This window comes from Perissodus microlepis, chromosome 12 (genome assembly GCF_051167445.1).
Source record: "Perissodus microlepis isolate ML-2025 ecotype Zambia chromosome 12, ASM5116744v1, whole genome shotgun sequence".
Lineage (NCBI taxonomy): Eukaryota > Metazoa > Chordata > Actinopteri > Cichliformes > Cichlidae > Perissodus > Perissodus microlepis.
The window spans coordinates 14790095-14802101 of record NC_140472.1 but is presented as its reverse complement, the minus strand read 5'-3'; the positions used below and the strand labels follow the sequence as shown (position 1 = coordinate 14802101).

General features: G+C 40.1%; 1 protein-coding gene and 2 long non-coding RNA genes across 3 annotated transcripts; 1 reads left to right on the top strand and 2 right to left on the bottom strand.

Moving 5' to 3' along the window:
• Nucleotides 1-2513: 2513 nt before the first annotated feature.
• On the bottom strand, nucleotides 2514-4330 carry LOC146375981 (uncharacterized). Its single transcript, XR_014801840.1, has 2 exons — nucleotides 3927-4330; nucleotides 2514-3416 (listed from the first exon to the last, which is right to left on the bottom strand). It is a non-coding gene; the product is annotated as an uncharacterized LOC146375981 (long non-coding RNA).
• A 1464-nt stretch (nucleotides 4331-5794) lies between these two features.
• Nucleotides 5795-7026, bottom strand: LOC146375980 (uncharacterized). The gene is made up of 3 exons (XR_014801880.1): nucleotides 6969-7026; nucleotides 6354-6558; nucleotides 5795-5903 (listed from the first exon to the last, which is right to left on the bottom strand). It is a non-coding gene; the product is annotated as an uncharacterized LOC146375980 (long non-coding RNA).
• A 1539-nt stretch (nucleotides 7027-8565) lies between these two features.
• Nucleotides 8566-11977, top strand: lysmd3 (LysM, putative peptidoglycan-binding, domain containing 3). The gene is made up of 3 exons (XM_084946769.1): nucleotides 8566-8719; nucleotides 9604-9879; nucleotides 10415-11977. Exons 2-3 carry the CDS (start codon nucleotides 9613-9615, stop codon nucleotides 11105-11107), a joined length of 960 nt encoding a protein of 319 aa, XP_084802895.1. The 5' UTR covers nucleotides 8566-8719; nucleotides 9604-9612; the 3' UTR covers nucleotides 11108-11977.
• The last annotated feature ends 30 nt before the right edge of the window (nucleotides 11978-12007 follow it).

Sequence of the window (12007 nt, the reverse complement as noted above, 5' to 3'; positions counted from 1 at the left end):
TTCAGTGTTTTGTCGAAGAAATCAACAAGTACAATTGAGATGTTTGCTGTAGTGGTGTGTTTGTTAAGAAGCATGCCAGCACACTGGTGAACTGACAGTCCCAGAATGCACCCGAGCCAGTGACTCGCCCCAGAGCAAATGAAATTGCTTATCTAGAAAGACAACCGTCATCAAAGAAGAAGTAAAAGAGTAGGAAACGAATGGTAAGGGAAGGTACTGTGGGGTAGGAAAGAAAGGCCAGAGCTGTGCAAAATGACCTCCAGCAGGCCACAAATGTGCACGTCTGCTCAAACGGTCAGAAACGGACTCCATGAGGGTGTTATGAGGGCCCGACGTCCACAGGTGGGGGTTGTGCTTACAGCCCAACACCATGCCAAATGTTTGGCATTTGCCAGAGAACACAAAGATTGGCAACTTTGCTCCTCACGGATGAAGGCAGGTTCACACTGAGCACTTGTGACAGAGTCTGGAGACGCCGTGGAGAACCTTCTGCTGCCTGCAACATCCTCCAGCATGAGTTTGGCAGTGGGTCAGTTTTGGTGTGGGGTGGCATTTCTTTGGGGAGCTGCACAGCCCTCCATGTGTTCGGCAGAGGTAGCCTGACTGCCATTAGGTACTGAGATGAGATCCTCAGACCCCTTGTGAGACCATATGCTGGTGCGGTTGGCCCCGGGTTCCTCCTAATGCACGACAATCCTAGACCTCATGTGGCTGGAGTGTGTCAGCAGTTCCTGCAAGACGAAGGCATTGATGCTGTGGACTGGCCCGCCCATTCCCCAGACCTGAATCCAATTGAGGACATCTGGGACATCATGTCTCGCTCCATCCACCAACTGCACCACAAAATGTCCAGGAGTGGGCAGATGCTTTAGTCCTGGAGTCTGGGAGGAGATCCATCAGGAGAGCATCTGCCACTTCATCAGGAGCATGCCCAGGTGTTGTAGGGAGGTCATACAGGCATATGGAGGCCACACAGACTAGTGAGCCTCATTTTGACATGTTTTAAGGACATTACATAAAACCAGATGAATGATTCTGTATTGCATTGATCAAGGAACCAACCCAATAGGAGCTAAAGGAATCCTCTTGACATTACTTCACTCAGTAAGTTTATGTTATGTTTAATGTGCATTTTCTTCATCAGTTTAGAACATAACATGTTAGCGCTCCCTGGTCCTTTTTGGAGACAGATCCTGAGACAGCAGGCAACTATGGAGAACTCATGTCAGCTGTGGTAATTAAGGAATACTTTGATTTAATATTGAATTCATGACAACTATCCTCAGGCACATATTCCTGGATATATATAATGACATAAGTAAACTCCCATTTTAGAAACATTGCCTTCTTTGATCTGACTTATTGCCTCAGACTTTGGCCCTGTGTCCCCAAAACTACAGAAAATCCATGACACTGAGTAAGAGGCCTTTATCATGTTATAAGTGAGAGAGTTTGGTGTAACAGTGGTTGAACATGCCAAATCAATCCACAACATACTGCCATTCCCCAGCTGTAACCTGCATATGCATCAAACCAAAATCCAGTATCATAGCCACATGATAGACATACAGATGAGGTTAAAAGGGTTGTATCATTTTGCCAGATAGCTTCATCCCAAAAAAGATAAACATTCTTCAAAAACAAAAGTTTGTGAATATTTCCAGTATTGCCATGCCTAAACCAACCTGTTAAACTTATCAAATTATTGTCATAGATACGAACCTATTGATTGAAACAGAATAATCCATTGAAGCCTCCATCATCATCCAAGATCACTGTTACTGTTCAGATTATTTTATCTCTATTTTCCTCTAGAATGTTTTGAAAATCAGCATTTGATCAACAGACTTTTTAAAAGTTTATTTTGATCCTATTGTTTATGTGTGTAATTGCATTTGTATTGAAATTATGACAGGAAAACCCTTAATCAAATTGTATCTTTGATATCTAATAATAATATTAACAATAATGTTACATATGTAATATGTACACAATAATAATGTGCAAACAAACAAGAAAAATAGCAAAAAATGTCAATTTTTTTCTAATACCCTGTGTGTGTGTGTGTGTGTATATATATATATATATATATAGTTGTGGTCATATGTGGTTTATATATATATATATATATATATATATATATATAAACCACATATGACCACAACTCCAAATGTGCAATTGTCACTGCATCTAAACATGACATATTACAAAAAGGTAGAAACATATAATATACAATATGTTCTGAAGCTGGTACTGGTGCAGTTAACTTTGCTTTAGGCTCCCATACACAGTAGGTGTTACTTACTATACGTGCAGTGCAGTATTACTTTAACTTGTAATATGTTATAATAAGCAAGTCACTTCTATATTTATGAGGATGTAGACAATAATGTTGGCTGATATGTAAAACTATGAGATATCGAGTGCAGGGAAGATATTATTGATCGATCAGATTCATGAATGTGTTAGGTACTTAAGCCACAATTAGAGAGTGAAACAGAGACTGACACTGGTTGAAATGTATAGTAAATATTTTATTTTGAACTTTTATGCTGAACTACAAACTGTGAACTGTGCGATCTCTGCGACCTGTGGTGCCTGGTTTACTGTGTGTAAAACTGCGCAGGTTCCCATGTGTCATCCCACACTTTGCCACTGTCAGGAGAAAAACATAACAAACAACAACGACAACCACACACAAAATAGGATAATTTAGGTTGTGACATATGACAATTTTTTAGGATGAAATATCTTCTATATTCATGTCATGCTTTATACACCTTCATTGTAATATAAATCAAGTCAGAGAGTAATAATATATGTAGTAGATGTCAAGCAGGACCACAGCAGCAGCCACGATCCATCGGAACCTGCTGGATGAGAGAGCACAGAAACTCCAGGGAAGAAGTTTAGTTAGTAACATGCATGAACTGCATTACTGAGACATGTATGTTTACAGATGGTGAGGGAGAGGGGGAGAGTTTTCAGTAAAAGGAGACGTGACTGCATCTTCAACCAATACTGAGCCTGCATAACCCTGAAAGAGACAGAGAGAGGGGGGGGGGCACCAACCCCCAGCAGTCTGGTCCTATTACAGCATAACTAAGGGCTGAGCTGAACCAGCCCTAACTATAAGCTCTATAAAGAAGTAAAGTCTTATGCCTACTCTTAAAAGTGTTGACCATGTCCACCTCCAAAACTCATAATGGACTTTGGAGGTGGACAGCTATCAAGCTCCTCACAGAAGAGGAGCTTGATAGCTAAAAGCTCCCAATTTACTTTAGTCCAAATACATGAATTCAAATTGAGGTGATAACTATTTATCAACAATATGAATGTCTGTTCCCGTCCAACAAAGTTGTTACTACATACCATGTTGAGCAAGGCTTCCACTTGACTTTAACTTCTTCTTTTTCCTAAAAAACATGATATAAACAAACAATTAATTAAGAAAGACATGCAAGTTGCATACAAAAAGGAGCTTATAAACATTTGTGTACTATTGAATGGCTCAATATATTATACAATTAGTTTACAAAAACATAAGAACCACTACAATGCTTGTACTGCCAGCATCGAGTGCATGTCAGCAAAGCAACACTGCTTACATTGTGGCTCACAAGAAAAACTAACTGAAGCAGATGTTACTGAATGGGAAGGAGCACCTCCACATCAATCACTCCTTCTGAGCATGATGTCAGGAGGACTTTAAAGAACGTAAACATCAGGAAGGCAGCACGACCAGGTCGTATCAGGTGGTATGTTCCTATTTAATGTCCTATTTGGAGCGAAATACAGACTCAGTGGCTGAATTAGTGTAGATTCATCAAATACAAAAGCTTATGGATAGTCAGTCAGGCACAGTTCAAATCCGGGAAGTCCAAAGACGCAAACAAATCTGCACAACAGCAGGCTAAATTACTTACATTTACAACTCTCCTGTCTACTATCTCTTCATATTTGAAAATCTTCTGTGTACGGTGTTTTCGGCATTCTGAAAAATAACAAATGAAATATTTACATGAGGTCTGTAAAACTGGAGAAAATGCAAAAATTAAGAAAAAGAAATCTTAACAAACTTAACGAACCTGTCATGTGTTTCGTACATTTACAATACCATAACGTCTAACCTTTCCTTGTCCTTTTTTTGTTTGGGACATCCGAGGTGTACACCGTAGAAATTTAGGGAGATGCAGGATGTGGAGATGGAGAGGAGGATGCAGGAGGAAGCAGAGATGAAGAGGAGGATGCAGGAGAAAGCAGAGATGAAGAGGAGGATGCAGGAGGAAGCAGAGATGAAGAGGAGGATGCAGGAGGAAGCAGAGACGGAGAGGAGGATGCAGGAGGAAGCAGAAATGAAGAGGAGGATGCAGGAGGAAGCAGAGATGGAGAGGAGGATGCAGGAGGAAGCAGAGATGAAGAGGAGGATGCAGGAGGAAGCAGAGATGGAGAGGAGGATGCAGGAGGAAGCAGAGATGAAGAGGAGGATGCAGGAGGAAGCAGAGATGGAGAGGAGGATGCAGGAGGAAGCAGAGATGGAGAGGAGGATGCAAGAGGAAGCAGAGACGAAGAGGAGGATGCAGGAGAAAGCAGAGACGGAAAGGAGGATGCAGGAGGAAGCAGAGACGGAGAGGAGGATGCAGGAGGCTGACAGAGGGAAGATGTTGGTACAGGCTCTAAATGAAGAATAAATTCCTCGTTTAGAGCCTCTGGGACTGGTCCAGCATCGACACTGTCAGCAGAGGATGGTCCAGCTGCTGGTGTAGAACTTTTAGCAGGAGGTGAAACTTGTAATTCTGCAAAATTTTAAATATTAAATATTCATTAAAATGGGTTGAAAAAATGTACAGTACACATAAACACATAATAAGTAGTGATTTGCATGTTTTCAGTTAAGTTTTTACTAAAGTTACAACTTGTAAATATTGGCATCAAATATGTCATCTCACACACTCACTGACCCAAATCATTCAGTACAAGTGCCCTCTAGGGTAGTGTGACATCTGTAGTGCTTTTCTACATTGTACATTAATAAATTAATGAGTGTGACTATAAATCCAGATAGCTAATGACTTTTTTCCTCTGATGACACTACTTTCCTGACTTTGTAGTGCATAACATTTGACACTTCAAGCTAGTACTGTGACTTAGGAGTTTTGTACAATGGTGATGCTAACTACCTCAGGGAGTAATCAGGTAACCTCTTAAGAAGTATATAAGTTATTTAAGAATCTTGGTGTTCATATTGGTAACATTATAACATTTGTTATACTAGAAAGTCTCGAAGAGAATTATCAGGTCTGGTTTTCGTGAAGATTTTTAAAATTACATTTGTATATACATGAGTGTGAAAGACCATACTATACACACACACACATACAAAATTGTTCAGGTGGGTAACACCAGAGGTTCAGTATGGCTAGCTTTGGTGATGTGAACGCCACATGGAGAGGTAATAAGGCATATATAACACTATTTTATGTTAGCAACAGGACATGTAGGGCAGCTGTCACCTCACAGCAAGAAGGTTACTGGTCTGAACCTTGGCTGAATAATAGAGTAGAGTAGAATAGAATAGAATAGCTGGTGACTGTTAACTATCCTCATCCTCACCATCTTGTTTGTCTCTGTGTACCCCGTGGTGATCTGCCTTCTTATCTAGGGTGTACCATGAGTATCACCCAAAGACAGCTAGGATAGGCTACCTGATAAGGACACCTGGTTACAGATAATGGACAAAGCATATCTTACTTCTCAGAAGGTGTTCATAAAGCTTCCTCATCTTCATGAAGATGTCACGTGCAGCACCTTCCGCTGGTTCGATCTGAGTGATCACGTCCCCTACGGTCAAACTGTCCAAGAAACAGAATTGGCTGGTAGCCCAGGGCATGTAGTTTTGAAACCTGCAAGAACAACAAAGAAAAACATGCAGCCAGTCTTTCATGTAAGCAAATTGATGTATAACAAACCTTTAAGTTTCACATCTTTGTTGTTTTATTGTTGTAGATAGTTAAAAAGTATTTATGGTGACCAAACCTGTAAATGTATGATAAAATCCATCTTGAAATGTTTTGTCTCTCAGTTAATAGCCGATTAAATTAAAAATCAGAAGTAGCTTAAATAAAAATAGTTTTTAACAAGTTTTTTCTAGTTTGATGTCTTTAGTGTGATGATGTTATTCTGATGTGAATAACTTTTTTATTTATGCTCTTTTATAAATTAATATTTTATGTGTATATACATGTCTTGTTAGTTTCTTACTTCATGATATACAAGAAAACATTGACAACTGTGATTAATAAAGAATTGTCTAGCAGACCAACCACTTATTAGATCAGAACTTTTAAACTTACTGACAACTGGGCTGAATTAACCACCCTGCTCGCATTTCTGTTGTTTTTAACAGAGGCAGCCCAGTTACTGTTTTTAAACTGTTCTTGTTTTTTTTCAATCCCTCCTTTACGTTCAGGCTGCCCAGGCATCCACTGCATGTCTTCCTGTTGCAGGTGTTTGGAGCCTGACAGGAAGGGCATGGTTTGGTTTTTGGCTTTGTCATTTCTGCAAATGAAAATGGAACATGTAGGGATTATTTCAGGTCTGTTTTGGTTAAATGATTACAAAAATAATTTATGACCAAAGAAATAACTTATATTACGAGGCAGTATTACACCATATTTAGAAAAAAAAATCAATTACGAGATTAAAGTCGTTAATATTGAGTTAATTACGTGAATAGGGTAAAAAAAACCTGAATTGATTACAGAAAAGATACATTGCTAAAATAGAGCAGTACTAACATTAGCTGGGTGGCCAAGCAAGTGTCTTACACATGAGAATACATCACCAAAAAAATAATTAAATAAACTTTTGCAGAAGTAGTTCTCTTGGTACACAGACTGCTCTGTGAAAACATTTCAAGTTTAATATCAGTTTAACATGCAAATTACCCACAGTTTATCACAATTTACTTAGCTAGGATCTGCCTCGTGTCGAGTAGAAAAATTCGCTGCAGGACCTGAGTTGAAAGATACATTTACTACGACTCCCAAGATGCATTGCAGTAAAAACCATCCAATCGCCTTGCTTAAGATCTGTTGACATGTCGCTAAAGGCGCGCTGTAGATAAATATTGCAATTTGTAAAAAATAAAATAAAAAAATAAAATTTGTAATTACATAATTAAACACTGGGCGAGTTTATTTTCGTATTATCGCTGGTTATTATTTTAGAGTAAATAAAGGAATAACGGGTAGCACCAAGCTGTTGTTATCTTCATTTCCATAGCAACGGCGGTTGAAGATTATGGGTAGTGTGCAGTTACGGGATTAGTGCGCCGTCTGCATAAATTGGTCTGATTGGTTGGAGCCTAGCGCATCCAAAACTAACAGGAGTGGTGGATGAATCTATAAATGTGTTTTACGTGTGAAATGAAAATAATAAACCTAACAAAGGATTATGTACGTTAAATCTGCGCACTTTCAGCTCGTGAAAACACTTTGGAAAACACTGTGTGATGGCCACAACATGAAGCGATTTTATTGTTGAATTATCAGTGATACTTTCATGTGTTTTTGTTGAGAAATGTTAACGATGTCATTAAAAGAAAGCATTAAATTAGGGGGGAAGACCCGTTCGCGGAGAGGGTCCCCGGTTCTCCAGTTAGATTGTGCTTCACAGCGTCATGTTTCGCTGTGACGGGGTTATTATTGGAGTAAATGGATGGCTGGAGCCTCTGCTCGAAGCGTCTCTGATCGCCGCGAGCGGGTTCATATTGGAATGAACTGACAACCCACAGCGTCGCATAAAAACACACCAAACGCACCAAAAGACAACAAGAGGCCAGAACAAGCAGCAGGGACACAGAGCAGCCAAAAAAGTTGTTCGCCAAGCACTATCCGACTCCTAGTTAAGAAAATGAACAATATGACCTTGAGTGAAACCTCTGAAAACACACCAAAAGACAACAAGAGGCCAGAAGCAGTAGTGACACAGGGCGTCCAAAAAAGTCCCTGATCCAGGACTATCCAACTCCCAGGTCAGAAAACAAACGATACGGCCTTCGGCTAAGGAAAATAAAGAAAAAAAAACATCTCGTACTGCTCTGTTTATTTCTTTAAATGAACACTTGTACTTTTTTGTCATAGAAGAATAAGAATATTAATATGAATATGAACACCAAGGCTTAATCTTACAGAGAATGATCAAAGCTCATGTAGAAACAAACAAACAAATGAACAAAAGATTATCTCCTTCATTTCTGTCAAACAAAGCTGTATGAAACGTTTCCAACTGTTAGTATCATGGTTGCTAGGCAATCTGGGCAGCGCAACGGAGGCTAGACCGTCCCATTTCACAAGCCTCGCATTTCCGGCCTTAGCGGTCTTTAAGTACGCAGCCCTTGAGGATCGTTGAGGCTGCGTACTTTAAGGCTGCAGACCCTGAATTGGGATACAGCCCCGTTCTCACTCCCGACACGTACACGCAGTTTTACTTGACGTTGGGCGCCACCTCGCGGCAAAAAATAAAGGTTGCGCTGCGGTCGCGTGTGGTAGCGTCATTACGTTAACATTGTGTTGACGTGGCGTGAGCGGTAGCAGTTCAATAGCTGTTAGCAGGTACGTAACAAACAGACTACAGGGAGAGACCAAGGAGAATCCAGTGGAAGTATGGACAGTAGAAAGAACAATTGAGGGATCGGGATTCACTTTATCAGGCAAAGGTAGTTGTAAACGATTTCCTAAAGACATTTTAATCAACTGCTGATCAACGGGACACAAAGCTCATTAGCGGTGGCGATATAATAAATGTGGACTCCAGTTAGCACTAGCCTAGCCCGTAGAGATGGGTTGCTGTTTGGGTGTACATGTCGCTTCTTGTTGGAGAGGATCTGGAAAGTCTGTTTAAGACAGTTGTTTAATGGCTTAAATAAAGTGTTTCTTAACTTACGCAGTTATTTCTGAAATATAATCGTCCCACACCTCACTGTTGTTTTACGAGAAAAGCGAGAGTGTAGCAGCATTGTGCTGTTCGTAGACAACGACGTAGCTAAATAGTTGCTAACCTTAAATTTTAGCCACCATATCACTTTACGAGCTTGGTTAGTTAATCGCATGCTTGCGTACTTGAATAAGAAGATGATTGCTGGTGTGCCCGTTGTTTAAACCATTCAGCACTAGATGCTGCTTACATAGCACTCGTTGTCTGGCCTTACATTGGTCCAAAAATAGACGGCTTCTTGTTTAAACTGACAACATAGTATTGCCTTGCGGTTATTTCACAATTGTGATATGGTGGACCTTTATCTGATCTGACTGAGCCTTTTTGAGAGCTGACTAGCCTGATCATATAGCATGATCATAGTGGTATAGGTTGAGACTAAAACATTCAGTGTAATCAGTCTTATCTTTCAGATCATAGCAGGATTGATGTGTTTTCTGTATATACAGCCAAAATGTTAATGCCTATTCTGTTGAACTACAGTAGCACATGTTAAGTAAGTTGGATAGCCCATAGATTTTAAGATGCACACTCTAATAAGTTTTTTTTCTTGATTCAGTCTATCAGCCTGTGCTCTGAGCCATTGTTTCCTTCTGCCTAAAACAGTGAAGAAAAATGTCCAGCAGAAGCCAGCACTATGGATTCCAGTCAGCCACCATGGTGCAGCCTGCCAATGGCGGGCATGCCTATCTGTTCGGAAACAACAGCTCAGAAAATGATATGTCAGAAGAGGATGGGGAAAGCTATGAGCTTCGGCCTCGTGGCAGAGAGAGACTCCGGAGGAGCACCTCTAAAGAGAGAATGGATGACATTATCTATTTGACCAGAGATATCCAGGAGGGAGACACTCTGAACAGCATCGCCCTACAGTACCATTGCTCAGTATGTGTTTACTTAGATTTGTGTGTTTGTCTTACCTCTCCTTTGCAGCATGGACTGAAATCCTCATTTGTATGTTTTTGTATACCTGCACTTTTCTCTTTATGTGGGAAACGTACAGAAACATGCTTTGTTGCTTTATATGTCTAGGAAAGCAGGTGAGTTGTAGGTAGGTAAGCTGCTGTTGCTCACTTTATTTTATGATGATAGTGGTTATTAATTTCTGAAATTGAAACTGCTTGCTAAACAAAGAATTGGAAGCAACCTAACACCCTCAGATTGAAACATTGTAGTTTTCACTACAATGTTTCAAAATGATTTCTTATTATATGTAAAGCAGCACTTTTTTAGAAAAGATATGTGAGATTGACAAACATCTGTGGAAAGTTTATTATAATCAGTGTTTTTTATATATGCATGTAAAGAGTTCAGGTACAAATCAGTGTTTGGCTCTAAAGGTTTAACAGACAGCAAATTGTAAGTGGCTTATTAATTACTTCTTATAATTTTTTATTTTTTTCCCCCCTGTGAATCCCAGGTGGCGGACATCAAGCGTGCCAACAACCTTTTGACAGAGCAGGACTTTTTTGCCCTGCGTTCAGTTAAGATTCCTGTGAGGCGCTTTAGTGTCCTCACTGAGACTCATAACGCTGCTACTCTCAAATCTGCCTCGCCCACAGGCACTAGACACCCGCCTCAGGTCTCGCACATTACTTCTCTCCCTTCTGAATCCTCCATGGACTCCTGTTCTTCCACTGACAGCGTGGAAGGATTCCTGATGGAGAAGGACAAGGACATTGAGCGGCTGGTGAAATCCACAGGACCATCTCGGAGCGGCCTCAGTGAGGTTGTGTCCTCTTTAACGCAGCAGCAGCCATTACTAGGAGAAGCTGGGTATAAACCAGTACAGAGGAAGGATCCTTATTATGGGGCAGACTGGGGCATGGGATGGTGGACTGCTGTGGCAATCATGCTTTTTGTCGGCATTGTCACACCCATCTTTTATCTGTTGTACTATGAAGTTCTTGTGAAAGCTGATGTTAGCCATCATGGTATGCCTACACAAACTCAGAAAGGCTTGTCTCATGAGTCTCAACAAGGCAACGGTTTGATCAGGAGTAAAGACATTCCTGGAGATGCTCAACCTAGGCTTGCAGTTAATGGAGCTCAGCAGGGACGGGTTGCGGACAAAGCAGGAGACGGTGGAGATAGAGAAAATGAGAAAACATAGCATAGCACCTAAAATGTGTCGCTAACTCAGAGAACTAATAGAACTATGCTGATGTTCCCATTTACAGATAACTTTTAAAACATCACTCTAATCCATCTAGCTGAACTATACAGGAGACAATAACTTTGGAGGATTGAAAGATTAAGTTGTGGCCACAATCATAACTTGTGTCTCTCCATTTGCATACAGTTGACAGACTGAATGTGGGTCCAACTCTTTGCAAGATTTACGTCTGGTTTGATAGACCAATGCTGTGCTGCTTCAACCTTTTTAAAAGTGACTGCATTTTATAGTTGGTCTGAGTGTCTCCTGTAAACTCGAGATGGTGTCTTTGCAGTCAGCTGTGCTGGAGAATTTTTAGCCGGTTACACACAAATGCTGCCCAGGGAGTTTGTGGATTTGTATAAAAGATGTTTGAGCTGTAACTTTTGCCATGTTAGTTACATTGTACTTTCCAATGGTACTTGTTGGAAAAGTTAGGATTGCTGCCACTGTGTGTAATTAAAATTAATTTATTTGAAGACTGAACATCAGTCTTTATGTACACTACCAGTATTGATCATCAGTTGGAGTTAAAATGAAATTTTCTTGAATCTCCATCCTGCTTGAAAGAACTGTGGGGTTTTTTTTTTCCCCAATTAAGAAACAAAAATATAAATAAGAGCATGGTGAGGAAAATGCACAATATTCCCACAATAACGCATTTGTAATTATGTACAATTTTTAGACTTGTTATGTAGCCCTTTTATTTTATCACTGTGTTCAGTTGATATTCTATGACAGAGCATTGTGTGTTCTTAACAGTATGTGCCTTTCAACCTGTGAAACCTGACTACAGGATGAAAAATAAATCAATCTATTTTGAATAAATTATTGCCATGTGCAAATATTTCAGCATTT